General features: G+C 43.0%; 1 protein-coding gene across 1 annotated transcript in view; it reads right to left on the reverse strand.

Annotated features, from left to right (window-relative positions):
- Positions 1–14,368, reverse strand: part of COL28A1 (collagen type XXVIII alpha 1 chain) — a 688,108-nt gene that overhangs the window by 260,352 nt on the left and 413,388 nt on the right. Inside the window, exons 22-23 of the mRNA XM_085630877.1 lie at positions 10,851–10,919; positions 6,617–6,685 (exon numbers count right to left, since the gene is read on the reverse strand). Of these exons, the coding sequence (XP_085487003.1) occupies positions 6,617–6,685; positions 10,851–10,919 (138 nt within the window). The remainder of the gene's footprint in view (positions 1–6,616; positions 6,686–10,850; positions 10,920–14,368) is intronic.

Here is a 14,368-nt window from a genome sequence, read left to right on the forward strand (position 1 = left end):
TAATAGTTAACTTCTACAATAACCTCCTGGATACTAGATTTGCAGAGGTTATAAAAGAAATTTGCGTTTCCTTACAAAAACAACTTATCTCCACTAAAGGTAAGGAACCAATAATAATCTGGGGGGGGGGGGATTTTAACTCAGCATTATGTAAGAGTACCTTAAATGGTAATTGCGGTCACTTGGACCATTTACAAAATAATATCCCCCATTTTTCACACTCTCATAAGGGGTCTGTTCTGAATGAGACCATGATTCTTTTACAACTGGCCTTCGCAAATGAACTTACCATCCCCACAACTTCCTTTGCCCCAACTTTTAACTTCAGAGGCTTATCCTCCTGTATTGATTTCATTCTAGTAGGGAATATTTTCCCTAACCTGATCACCGATGTCATCACTCATGATTGTGCATTTAGTGATCACTTTCCATTGACCGTCACAATTCAAACTACTGCCCCACAAATAGCTATCTCTATTCATTCCTTATATTTTTTGAGGTCCTGAAGAAAGCCGGGTCGAGTGACCCATCCGGCTGAAACATGTCGACCACAATTGTATTTAGTTAGGAATTAGTCTATATATTTTAAGACTATTAGGTGATTTTAGACATGACACTTGGACACACTTACAATAAACATAGGTTTTTGCCCCAGTAGTCATTTTTAACTAGCACTTGCACTAGAGCACTGCACACACACATATATATATATTTTTTGGAGTTCACATAGTTATAACATACATCTGGTTAAGAGTTTCTTCTGGAGCATCAGGGTCAGGTTCCCAGCAGGGCCTGTTGGCTCAAGACTATGGCCTGAATCCTTTTTCTCCTATAGGTCCAGATGACGAGGCTCCGCCATTAAGGGTGGGCTGATGGACTCTATAATCTTACCGATTTATGAACAAACTATCTGATCTCTTAGGTTTCCACTTTTAGTTTCACTATTCTCTTTCACTAGTCTTAGCAGGTATCTGTTTAGTTTAAATAGACTGAGTATCTCATGTTAGTTGTCAAGTCTTTGAATGGGGATTGGAGATTGCTCAGTCTTTAATTATTTTCCCTATGACCCTTCCGTATATATGTTTGTTAGAGAATCAACAGATGCCAGATTCCAGATTCTGAGGGCACACTGAGGTGGAGCTGAGTAAATCTGAAGTGGGGCTTAGGTGGTGGTGTGCTGGTACAGATGTGATACTCAGGTGATTCTGAATGAAACTCAGGTAGTGCTAAGTGATGCAGAGATAGTTGTGAGCCGGTGTGGAGGTGATACTGAATCTTACTGAGGTGGTGCTGAGTGACGCTGTGGCACTGACTCATGCTGAGGTGGTGTTGCAGTGCTGTTGCCGAGGTGGTGCTCTGCTGATGCTGAGGTGGTGCTGCTTGGGTGCTGAGGTCTGCTGAGGTGGTGGTGGTACATTGATGCCAAAATGGTGCTGTGCTGTTTATGTTGTGCTGTGCTGGTGCTGAGGTGGTGCTGCGCTGATGCTGAGTTGGTGGTGAACTGATGAGGAGGTGATGCTGAGGTGATGATGAGGTGGTGCTGAATGATGCTGAGGTGGTGCTGAGTAGGGCTGAGGTGGTGCTGAGTGCGGCTGAGGTGCTGGTGCTGCGCTGGGTCTGAGGTGGTGCTGAGCTGGTTCTCAGGTGGTGCTGGGTGATGACTTGGCGCTGAGTTTCTGCTAAGGTGGGGCTGCTTTGGTGCTGAGCTGGTGGTGATGCACTGATTCGGAGATAGTGCTGTACTAATGCTGAGGTGGTGCTGCGCTGGTGCTGAGGTGGTGCTGAGTCATGCTGATGTGGTGCTGCTACACTGGTGCTCGGGTGGTGCTGAGCTGGTGCTCAGTTGGTGCTAAGTGATGCTGATGTGGTGTTGTGCTGAAGTGGTGGTGCACTGATGTGCATATGGTACTATGCGAATGCAGAGGTGGTGCTGTGCTAATGCTGTGTTGGTGGTGAACTGATGAGGAGGTGGTGCTGAGTGATATTGCATTGGTGCTGAGTGATGCTGTGGTGGTGCTGAGTGATGATGAGTGGTGTTGACGTATGCTGAGGTGGTGGTGCTACACTGGTGCTGAGGAGGTGCAGAGTGATACTGAGTTGGTGCTGCGCTGATGCTGAAGTGGTGCTGCATGGGTCCTGAGTTGCTGCTGAGGTGGTGCTGCACTGGTAGTGGTGCACTGATGCAGACATTGTGCTGTGCTAATACTGAGATGGTGCTGTGCTGATGTTGATGAGGTGCTGCGCTGGTGCTGAGTTGGTGGTGCACTGATGAGGAGGTAGTGCTGTGCTGATGCTGAGGTGGTGCTGTGCTAATGAGGGGATGGTGCTACTCTGGTGCTGCACTGATGCTGAGTTCGTGCTGCACTGGTGGTGGCTTACTGATGAGGAGGTGGTGCTGTGTTGATGCTGATGTGCTGTGCTGAGGTGGTGCTGAGCTGGTGATCAGGTGGTGCTGAGCGATGTTGAGTTGGTGCTGTGCTGAGGTGGTGGTGCGCTGATGCTGAGGTGGGGTTGCATTGGTGGTGGTGCACTGATGCTGAAATAGTGCTGTGCAGTGGTGATGTTAAGTTGGTGCTGCGCTGATGCTGAGTTGGTGCTGCACTAGTGGTGCACTGATGAGGAGGTGGTGCTGCATTGATGCTGAGGTGGTGCTCAGGTGATGTTGAGGTAAGGCAGAGTGATTCAGATTCCCTCACCACCACCCTTTAACAGTGTCCCTTAAAGTTCCATAACCATTAATGTTCAGATGCATTTAATTAGTTATAAAGCACCACACATACCAGTGTAGTGTGTCATAGCACTTTGCATCACACACAAATTACACAGCGACAATCAATCATAAGTGTATAAATTAGTGTAAAGGAAATGTTCCATAATACAGAGGACTACAGGGTGTAGGAGTCACAAGTCATGCATATTGGTAGGCAGCATTGCTAAAGAGTGCTTGGGCCCCAGAAGCACAAACTAAGAATTGAAAACAGAACATCATAGTTGGGGGTTCTCTTAAATAAAAAGAATAAATTTCCATCCAGATTAACCCCTTTTTGCAACTTTAATATCTCCTCTAATCTTTACTTTGCAGTGCATGCAGTTCTTTGATGACAGTTATAAATTCACTGTTCTGTTAGGATTTTAATTTATAAGCTACAAGTAACAGAAGAGCAGTAACCCTTTGACCTATTTACATCTCATGCACTTTGTAATCTCCATGGTAAACTTTCTTCCCAGCTGGCATATTAACCCAATGAGTTAAAACTTCTCCCACTAGACAACTCTGATCTCTCCAGCAAAAACATCAATCACCGGAGTTATCTTGACATTTTTACTGTCTGGCAATTGCAGGAGGCCAGGAATGCCTGGAATGCTTTTAAAAGTAAAATAAACTTGGAAACATTGCCCGTCTGAAGTCAGTATGCAGTGCGATAGATCGCACAGCCCCTGTGCTGGCCCTGTGTTCTTGTTCTGCTTTTATTTAATGTAATACATTCAAATGCACATTGTAAAGGGAACATTTTTCCAGAAGGAAACATTTTGGCCTCAGCGCAAAACCGATGAGGAGAAACTTCGAACTCCTCAACCAGCAGCCAAGCACCAGTGCTGGAGGGGAGGAAAAAACACAAGCAGCATGCATATTAAAGTATCATTTCAAGCTGTGTTTAAGTTTTGGTATAACTTTTTACATGATGTAGAGCAGCAGTAGCTAGAAAGCATGGCTGGTAGCTGCTGGCTTCGGACAGGAAGGACAAGATGTGAATGCTGTAATAAAAGGTAAGCAGTTACGTCTGAGCACCCACAGTGTAATAAGAGGTTGAAAACATAATAAAATAGTCCCTCCGACGAGCAGATGAACAGTACGAAGTATAATGATATTGTACTAAGTCCCTGCTCCTTGGAGGAAAAAGGAGGGACAAAGGGGCAGGACTGGCCACTAGTAAGCAAGGATTTTTAAAGGACATTGAAACAAACAAATGAGAAGCAAGGAATGGCATTTGGCCCACAAAGATATATGTATACTAAAGTATACAAGAGGTCGTACGCTTACGCTTGACCTAAAAATAAATGCCCTTTTCTGATGCAGATTTTATCAATACATGTAACTCCAAAAAGAAACAATACAGTGGCAATGAAAGTGGTTATCAAAAAAGTATTCAAACATATTGCAAAGTTTTTATGGTATTCATTAAAACTGAGCAATTATGTCTTAGGTTGCCAATCCCTCCTTTTAACCCCTCACTAAATCTTTAGTATGAAAGTGCCCATCTGAGTTTCTTAGGTGGCCTCTAACCTGCATACGTTCGCTGAATAAAAGAAGTGTTTTCAATCAGATATTGTGCTCTGAGAAGGTCACAGTCTGTCTCTATTGTGAAGTTATTGAGCTGAGAAATATGCAACTGGAGCTGAGCTCTGAAAGCCCATGAACTTATTTGAAGACTGATAAGATGGAGGGAATCGTATAAAAATCCACACCTTGTCTCTTGGCCTGTACATGAGAGGGAATTCGATAAACTTCAGCATTTTGTTTCATCTTCTCTTTAGGTTTTCATACATTTTCTTTAATCTTTTGTCTTAAGGTCTTCAATGTATTTATTAATCCAGTAGGCACTGGACCCAGGCCTATTTCTTGAGAAGTAACTGGAAAGGCTCTAGGGAGTGACTGTGGCATGGACGTGAAAAGACTGACTTGTCTTGTTTGCACCCTTTGCGGAATCCTCAACAGTCATGTATGTGGAATCCTCTCAGTGACATCACAGCCCCAGTTACCACCTGTGCTCTAGTGAGGATTCCAAGAAGGCCACTTCCAGAGACCAGAGCCCAACATAGCGCAGTAATACAACATATAAAACAAGATGAGTGGGACTAAAAACTACCCAGTAACTCCACCTGGGAATTTGGTTCTAGCCATAAACAGCGAAGTGACCACTTTCAATCTATAAGTGAACATACTGTGAAACAAAGAAACACAATTACACAAACTCAATAAGGAGGAATCAGAAAAAAGGAAGGGCATGCAAAGTTTTATTACAGGATTGTATCGCCTACTGTGCCGTTTAAAATATTTTATGGAAACTCAACTGCATGAAACAGGAAAGATGTATTATGAATTGATACTGAACTAGCAAAGGGTAACATTTAAATAAGCTGTAGAATCAATCAGAAATGTAGTTAACGGACGTACCGGGTTTAGAAAATGTACAGGAACACCGCACATCCTAATTTCTTTCCTCATGCATATTTCACCAGGAAATCCTGCTGAAATGTATGTGGGAAAATGTGCCCAGAAGGCAGGATTTAGTGTGCAAGCACCATTTTCCACAACCATTCCCCATTCCGCAGGGGAAACTCAGAATACTGTGGTAACATTGCACCCCAGAATTGCCATACTTGCAGACTTAGTAATTCTGGGTAGTCTTTTACCACTGTGGTATCCCTGCGGGACATATAATTAGGGTATGTGTAGCGACAAGAGCTTCCCCAGGGATTAGGCACGAATACCGTTTCCACATAGTCCAAATTAAATCACATATCTAGATCAAAGTGTATTGAAATCTTTTAAGTTAAGATCCAGCACATTGAGTGCGGGTGTTTAGTCTTCAAAGACCATTATTCAAGAAGCCGCCTCTGAGAAGGACCGGGGAATTCATTCATGGATGGGGGTAAAGGGGTAGAGAGAGGGGATATGTGTTCATTTGTATGTTTAATTAAAAGCACGACAAAATAATCAATATAGCAAACACTAACAGAGATAGAATCATCTCACATTTATCAGTAACATATCAGTTCTCAAGATGTTATCCCTAATGTACATGACAGTTCATCTATGGAATGACTGTGTGATTACATTACTGCTATAAATGTATCTTAATAACTCATTTGAGTCAATCTACAACAGTGGCTTCCCTTGGGCCTATCAATACAGAAACATAATAAAACATGTATGTTTATAACCATAAACTAACATTTTCTATGGAATTTGTTCGCTTGTTTCTATTTTTGTTTTACTACCTTCTCCGATCTTCTACTATATGGCTCTAACTACCATGAAATGTACTTTTGTCTTTTTAGTTACTCATTTTACTCCTCCAATGTCACCATTTTCTTTTGATCTTTATGTTTTGTTTATTTTTGTATAAAGCATATACACATGACTTCAAGAGGTAACAGTGCTATGTACAATTGTAACTAATAGAAACATAATTACATTCAAATATAATTTGCTAGGTAAACATTTGATATTAAACTGAATAATAATGTAAAAACAAGTATATGCAAACAACTTTAAACATTACCTCTTAAAAATAGAATTCAGATGGACATCATAGGGGATGTTGAATCTAGACCCAGGAAAAAATGATTGTCCGAACCCTACTTCACCTGAATGGTCAGATGCTGGAGATATTCAGAGGCCAGTCACACTGGGAGTTTGCCTGGAATATTTTATTATTATTTTTCTTAAATGTCCTATCATGGAGTTCAGACGGCTATAGTCAGTTTCATCTGTCTATAATGTTCATGAAAGCCCTGGCATCGAAACCCTAATCAGGGTGAAGTGTAGAAGAAAGTTCATCGCCATGAGAAGAGATTGTCGGTGGAAAACAATAGCATTGGATGCACATACCTTTGGGCCTACTATTGAATTGCCGGGTTCCCCATTAGCTCCTGGTGGTCCAGAAGGTCCAATGTCACCCTACAAATACAGAAAGGGACACACTTTGAATGCTTGTTCTTTACAAGAGCGTAGGATATAGACATTAGTATGGCACACTTTTGTTGTTTCATATTGAGATATTAACTTATATTTACAGCGTTTAACCTGTCAGCTTGATGATAATGTGGCACATTGTACTAGAGAGGGCATCATTCATAATTTGGCAAAACCCTTGGCACAAAAAATTACCCCATCTCATTTAGAGGACCTCTGGGTTGCAGTGTCGAAAGCTTGGCCACCTCCACTGATTTTCCATGTCTGTGTCTGCCAGGAGATGCATGGCAGACCTGGGCAGGACAACAAACAGCAAAGAGAAATTTTAATTTTTACATTTTTACTTTACATTTTGCCCTATTTCGTGGCATTGTCTGTGTAAATGAAAAGGAGCAGAAACAGCATGTCCGACAAGTTCAAGTAAGGGGTTGATACTGTGCTCGAACATTGCTTTTACTGGGCTTGAATACTTATCTCGAATTAGTTTGAGTGAATAAGCACAACTGCCTTCTTGTAGATTTGGGGGCATATTTACAAGCCCCTATGCCACCACAACGTCACTTTTTCAGATGTTTTGGTGGCGATAGGGGCTTTGCCTTATTTACAAGGCAGAGTTAAGCCACTTATGTGGCTTAACGCTGCCTTGTAAATAAGGCACCCCTTCACGTTACATTTAGAAGGTCATTAGGATGGCGGGCGGACTTTGTCTGCCCGCCATCCTGTCCTGGAATGGGACCACCCGCCATTGGTGTGGGGGTCCCGTAGGTGAAATTAGGATGCACCCGCCACACTGGCGGGCGCATCCGGCATTCCTGACATTGCGGCGGGCGGTGCTCTCACACCGCGCGGTGCCTGCCATGTTGTGCATGGAACTGCAGGGGGGGTACCATAGGTACCCCCCATGTGCACCCCCCACGCCCCAGAATCCCTGGCTACGGGCCCCCAATGTCAGAACCCACCTGCCTTTCCGTGGCGGCAACGCTGCCGCGGAAAGGCAGGTCCCCGCCTGCATTGTAATATGGATGGAGGTGTCTACCCGGTAGGCAATGGGGCGGATTGCCTACCGGCGGAAAACCGGCGGACTGTCTTCCAGTCTGCCGGGGTCCCCCCGCCATGGTAATGTGGCTGGGGGGAATTTGTAAGCGGGCGGTGATTTTTAGCTGGCGGATCGCCACTGCCATACGGGCGGTGGTGATCCGCCCGCTATACTAATGACCCCCTAAGTGTGAAAGGGGGGGCCAATGGGTGTTGCGGTGGGCAATTCACCACAACACCCATTGATTTTGACGCTGTCCCCTATTTACAAGGGTGGCGTAAATAGGAGGCAGTTCCAAAATTAAGACCAGGGAAAACTTGGTCTTAAACATGCGAAATGCTGAGAAACTTTGTTTCTCCTCGTTTTTGCTGCTTCCATGTGTGCTGCGTTGTGCAGCACACATAGAAACAGCAAAACACCGTTGATTGTTTATGTGCAGGAACGTGTCCATTCCTGCACATGAACTATCTTTGAACAAAAATGACGTTTTGCAGCTTCTATGTGTGCTGCATTAAGCAGCACACACACAGTGCGGCACTTGTGGGTCCACAAAAGAGGTCTGAAAGAGTTAAACTCTGCAATTGACTCATGTGGGTGGCTTTTAAATCAAAAGGGGCTGGGTACAATTACTACCCCTCTTCTGGGGTGGTGATTTGTGTTTAACTTCCCCCAGATTATACATTGGTTTCTGTACAGCACACGGACATGAGTAATAAACAGTTGCATTTTTGCTTGTATCTCAAAAATGGCTAGATAAAAATTCCCAAGACCACGAAAAGATACTGAATGACAGGCAGGCTCCTGTGCCTTTAAAGGTTTGTGAACTTTCAGGCAGAGGTTTTTTGGGGCACATTTACTATAAGATGGCCGAAGTTAAATTAAAAAGCGAGAAGATATGGAATTCCTTTAGAACTTTTTAAAGAGTTGACAAATCAACATCATAGTTGACACACTTTAGGTTTCAATTAGGAACTTTTTCCCCTTAAATTTCATGCAAATTGGCCACGCGAGAACAGAGTTAATAAAGGTGCACTTCCAGAATTTGTAATGGAGGTAGGTGTTAACCCTAATTTCAGAGGTGCAACTGTTTATATGAAGTTCACTCAAAGTTGCCGGCTGAGGCTGAATACACAACACCCAACAAACATCAAGAATTAATTGGGAGGTATCCAACGTTAATGTGTGGTTTGTTACCCTCTCTAGTCATTCAGCTGAGAAACGTGTTTGGTGAGGGGCTGCTCTTTTTCTATTATAACGTTTTTGTTCACCTACATTCTTGTATGTGTTAGACATCCTGGCATTTCAGTACTAATCACATGCTCCTGTGGGATATGGTTACATCTCTGCTTACAAAATTTGCTAGTACCTGTTATTTGGTTGCTTTTGTGTGATCCTGCAATGCCTGCTGCTGCTATGGTTTTATTACTTCTCAATTAGTGTTTGGCAAAGTGGGAGCTGTACCAAACTGTTCGCTCACCCTATACGTGTAGGAACTAGTGATTGTCCGGCAGTGGTACCTCTGCCTGCTTTACCGGCATATATTCATTGATGACACAGGGCCATTACCATCAGTGCATCACGAGGTCCACCATATTTAGGACAGACCTCTCAATGTATATCTTCCCTTCTCGGTCACACAGACGAGGCTCAACAGTGTGACCCCAGTATCCTCCAGTCTACCCCGGTCTCTCATTCTCCTCTAAACCCCTGGGCTTCCTCATTGATCAGACCTTACAATCCTACCAGGAATCTTCGCTCGAACCAACAAAATCTGCTGACAGTTCCTAGGATCAGCAGATCCCGCACAGGAGGTCGCCTGTTCTCGCACAACGCGGCTGGGCTGTGGAATGCTCTTCCCCCACCTCTCCGCCAAGAGCCTAACCTCCTTGTCTTTCGAAAAAAGTTAAAAACTCTTCTGTTTCCAAAAAACTAGTTAAAATAACTCTTCATTTTTAACCCATCTCTGCTTGGTTAGTCTTAAGCGCTGGGATGCTCCCGAGTAGCCATGCGCTATATAAGAGCCTTTTAATAATAATAATAATAATAATTGGCCCCTCTCTGTCCTTCAAGAATCATATCAAGAAAAAAGCACAAGCCGCCTGTCTGCACAAAGTTAAGTTATTTCTACCTCCTACAAGTGATTGATCCCTAGTCCAGGTCCTTCTCTTATCACAAATGGACAGAGGCAGCCCGCTCCTCACTAGTCCTCCAGGGTCCTCTGTATCAATCTAATTCATCTTTTAAGGAACAACTTGATTGATCACATATCATTTACCTCCAGAAAACTGCTCTGGCTACATCACCCAGCCAGGGCCCATTTTAAAGCCGGTTGTGTGAGCTATGACTTCGTCTTAACCTAAATACCGTGAATCTGAAATCTATGTGTTTTTTATCTTTATCACCACGAGGCTGAAAGCGAAAAAAGTCCCCCACACACCAACACTTTCCCTTGCACATCAGAGCTGCTTCTCGATTGCTTCAATTCAAGAAAGCTATCAAATCCCACCTCTTCAGACTCTTTCTACCATACCAGACTGCAGACTTCCCTTCCACCTCCACCCTTTATGGTGATGTTTCTGATCCCATTTGTATTTTCACATACTTTCCATCCTTAGTTTACAATTTAAATGCACATACAAGCTGCTGAATCCATATCATGTTTCTTTGTTCAGTATTCTGAGTCTTTTAAGAGCTAAGGTACTGCTTTTGAAATTTCACCAATAAAATAAACGCATTTTATTTTTTTAAATATGAAATTTAAATGGGCTTTTGTACTGACTATCAGTGAGACTGGCTCAAAAGAGGCACAGGGTGATATACTTTCAACCTCTGTTTTTCATCGTTCTGAATGAGACATTATGAACAAGTGACAGTAATTTTACCTTGGCTATGTAAAGCACAGCAAAACTTTGCTAGTCTAAATAGGCAATGCAGATAAAGTGTTGATCATAGCTTTTTCCTTACAAATAAAAGTAGCATATGAATGACACCTTGCTTTTTGTTCATGACTACATCTCAAAGGTTTTCTTTGCATAATTGTGGTCTTCCATCTTGAGTTTGGGAAGGCTGCAAAGCATTCAAATGATTGTGTCTGAAAATGTATGCTTCCATTACCTTAGGTCCTGGTGATCCACGAACGGATGGTCCAGGCATACCGATGGGTCCTAAACTTCCAGGCTCACCCTGATAAAATAGAGAAAAACACAATTTCAAATAAACACAGGCTCATAATTTGCCCTACATAGTTTATGCCTAAATTTTCTATTTGATTGATTTCAGTTGCAGCTATTATATGTGTAAAAATTCACTGTGTGGAATATTGTATTAAAAATAACAAATGGTTTCATTTGCATTCGTGCAGTAGAGCAAAAATGGCCACACATGGTCAGTGTTCCACATTGACAGGGACGATCGCCCTGCTGCGCACACACACATTCCACCACTGGGGGCACTCCATTTCAATGAATTGTTTTCCTGACTCTTTAATTGAGACACAGACAATTTTCTGTACTCATCATCAATGTTTCTTTATTTCGATTGAATTTACAATCATAAAAAGTACATTTAAAACAGTACAACATTATAAAAATCGGTTTGCTCATTGACTGCTATGAAAGGCAGGCATTTTATATATAAGCACTAACACTCTAAGTACAAAGATAATAATACAGTAGTCAGTAAAAATGTAGAAATTCGGTTTGCTTAGTGGCTGTTAAGGAAAGCAGGCATTTAGAAGTAAACGCTAACACTCTATATACAAGAATAATAACAGAATAGTCAATAAAATCTTAGGGAACAGTTGCCAATAGTAGGGAATGAATTTTCAAGCAGGCTTTGAGAAAGCAGGCTACGGTTTTGGCAACGTACGGGGTATCTAGATATTGAAGTGCCAAAAGAGCCGGTCTGCATCTTCTCAGTCCTAAGTGTCGGAGCAATGGAACCAGCCATCGTTTCCGCGGGGACTTATAGAAACCGCAGAAAAAGGTTACATGCAGAGTTGACTGGCGAGTAAGACCGTCACAGGGACAGTTTGTTGGTTCCCGTGACCAGTCTAAGGGTACAGGCAATAAGACAAGGCGATAAAACACATCAAACCGAAATCTGGATAAAACATACCTCTCATAGTTTGACAGAAAAAATGACAAATAAAGTTGAATGCCATGCGGAAATTGGACCATCGTTAAATGAGCATTTGACTTTTTGACAAGTTCAGAACACAAACGAAGATTGCTTAAGTGGTCAGCACATAGCTTTTTCAAGGATTTTCTAGATATATCCGATAAGGATTCAGGGTCAGTAAAATAAGCAGGGTGATTCAAATCTGTCAAAAATCTTGAAACATATAGCAGCCAAGGAATCTTTTTCCAATGGGACAAAGTGAGACAGTCAGATATTAATGACCTAGTTAGATGACATTGCTCCTGAGTCCATATACGGTACCATAGTAGAATCGGCTGGTAGCTAATGATATCAGTCAGATACTCCCGACCGAGTTCCACATGTGTGCCGAATGTAGGAGCACTACGGGGGAGGGCTAATATGTATTTCAGAAAGTAGTTTTCTATAATTTGTAACTCATCTGTAGACACATAGCCCCAGACTCCGGCACCATATGTAGCCACACTCATGCATTTAGCTTGGTAGATCTGCAAAAGCACAGTAGGAGCGGGCTTACCCAGTTTCCTAGAGAACGAAGTCAGTGCAGAAGTGGTGCATTGAAACTGCAGTTTTTTGCTGGATATAGCAGATTTCCAGGACAGATGGTTATCAATAAGAATACCTAGATAGGGGTAGGTAGTGGCAGTTTCTAGTCTGGTCTTCTCAATAAAGAGTGATTTACATTTTTGGGCTCTCTTCCCGATATTCATTACAAAAGTCTTAGATTTATTGACTTTGAGACCAAGAGAAGACATAAATTCACAATATTTTTCTAGTTGGATCTGAAGTTGATTGGGTGTCCTTGCTAGGATAACTGAATCGTCTGCATACAATAATGCAGGGATAGGGCGGGAGCTTATGCAGGGTAGATCTTTACTATCAACCAACATCGCTTGCTCCAGTCCATTAGTATAGATGTTGAATAGGAATGGAGCAAGGACGCATCCCTGCCTTACACCTTTTTCGATATTAAAGGGTTCGGTAAGCTCCCCTTTGGTACCGTATCTCACACAAGCTTTTGCATCCGAGTATAGCTCTCGGAGAAAATTCAGAAGTGCGAGATCTATGCCCAGATTTTTCAAAATCGCCCATAGCTTGGAATGGATTACGCAATCGAATGCGGAACTCAAATCCACATAGACTAGATGAAGTTTACCGCCTTTGGCCCCAACGTATTTGCCTATGAGTAAAGTCAGGTTTAAGGCCTGTTCCACAGTGCCCAGGCCCTCCTGAAACCCAAACTGTAAGTCAGTTAAGATCTTATTCTCTGTAGCCCAGTCCCTTAATCGCTCCAGAATTAGTCTGCCAGCTACCTTGCCTAGGGAATCCAAAAGGGAGATGGGCCTGTAACAGGCTGGATTGTCCCGATCTCCCTTTTTGAAAATGGGCAGGAGCACAGAGGTAGACCAAGAATCAATAAGGCCGATCTGGGTAACTGCAGACATGACCTGTGTGACAATTGGAGACCAAAGATCTATATTGCTCACAAATATGTCTAAAGGGACCCCGTCTGGACCGGGCGCCTTACCGGTCTTTGAAGCAGTCAGTGCTGCGATTATCTCCTCTAGATCGAAGTGGAGATCAATGGGGAAGATGTTATTACTAGTAGGAGCTTCCACATCTGGTCTGGGAACCTCCGTTGTCAAAGAGTTATCCGCAAAGATCTGCGAGTAGTGTGCTACCCATTTATCAGCAGGTACTGCCACATCTAGATGCTGTATCGCAGTTTCATCAGCTAGAAAAGGGGCCTTAACTGTTCTCCAGAACATAGTGGAGTCCTTGGTTAGAGTACTCTGGTGTAGTTGGGCCCAGAGATTCTTTTTTATTTCCCGTTTACGGGATTGCTGTGCCATCTTATAGTGTTTCCTCAAGGAGGCAATTTGGGGCTGGTCCCTAGTCTGTTTGCGTAGAGCATTTTTCAATGCACGCTGCGCTTTACGGCAGCGGAAATCAAACCACCCTCTTGAATCCTTATCGTTGTCACGGGTCCTGTGGGGACGGGTGAGCTCTTGTCTGATAACTTCTAATATCTTAATGAAGCTGGAGAGGATCAGTTTGGGGGAAGATGACGTCTCCAAACAATGGTGGATAAAAGGAAGAGTTTTTTGGATGATCTTACTAGTGATCTCTGTGGGATTGGTCATCGTCCACTTGACAGTATAACCATTGATTTTATTCATCTCCAGAGAGTGCTGCGCTAAGAGGCTTGTTTTTGGGCAGGCTGAGGATGGAGTATTTAATACTATTGTTATGCTATTTGAGTAGTGGTCGCTTGAGGGGTCGGTGCCAGTTATAAATTGCTTCAATCGGTTTTTTAAGGGTTGAGAGCATAAGATAAAATCGATGGTTGTAGTAGCACCTCTACCATGAAAAGTCGTCTTGAACTCTACAGCAGGACATACTAAAATGTTCGCAAATTCAAGTTCAAGTGCGAAGATACAGGTGTTTAGTGCATGACCCACTGCACTGTGGGT

Source organism: Triturus cristatus, chromosome 10, assembly GCF_964204655.1.
Source record: "Triturus cristatus chromosome 10, aTriCri1.1, whole genome shotgun sequence".
In the NCBI taxonomy this organism is placed as follows: domain Eukaryota; kingdom Metazoa; phylum Chordata; class Amphibia; order Caudata; family Salamandridae; genus Triturus; species Triturus cristatus.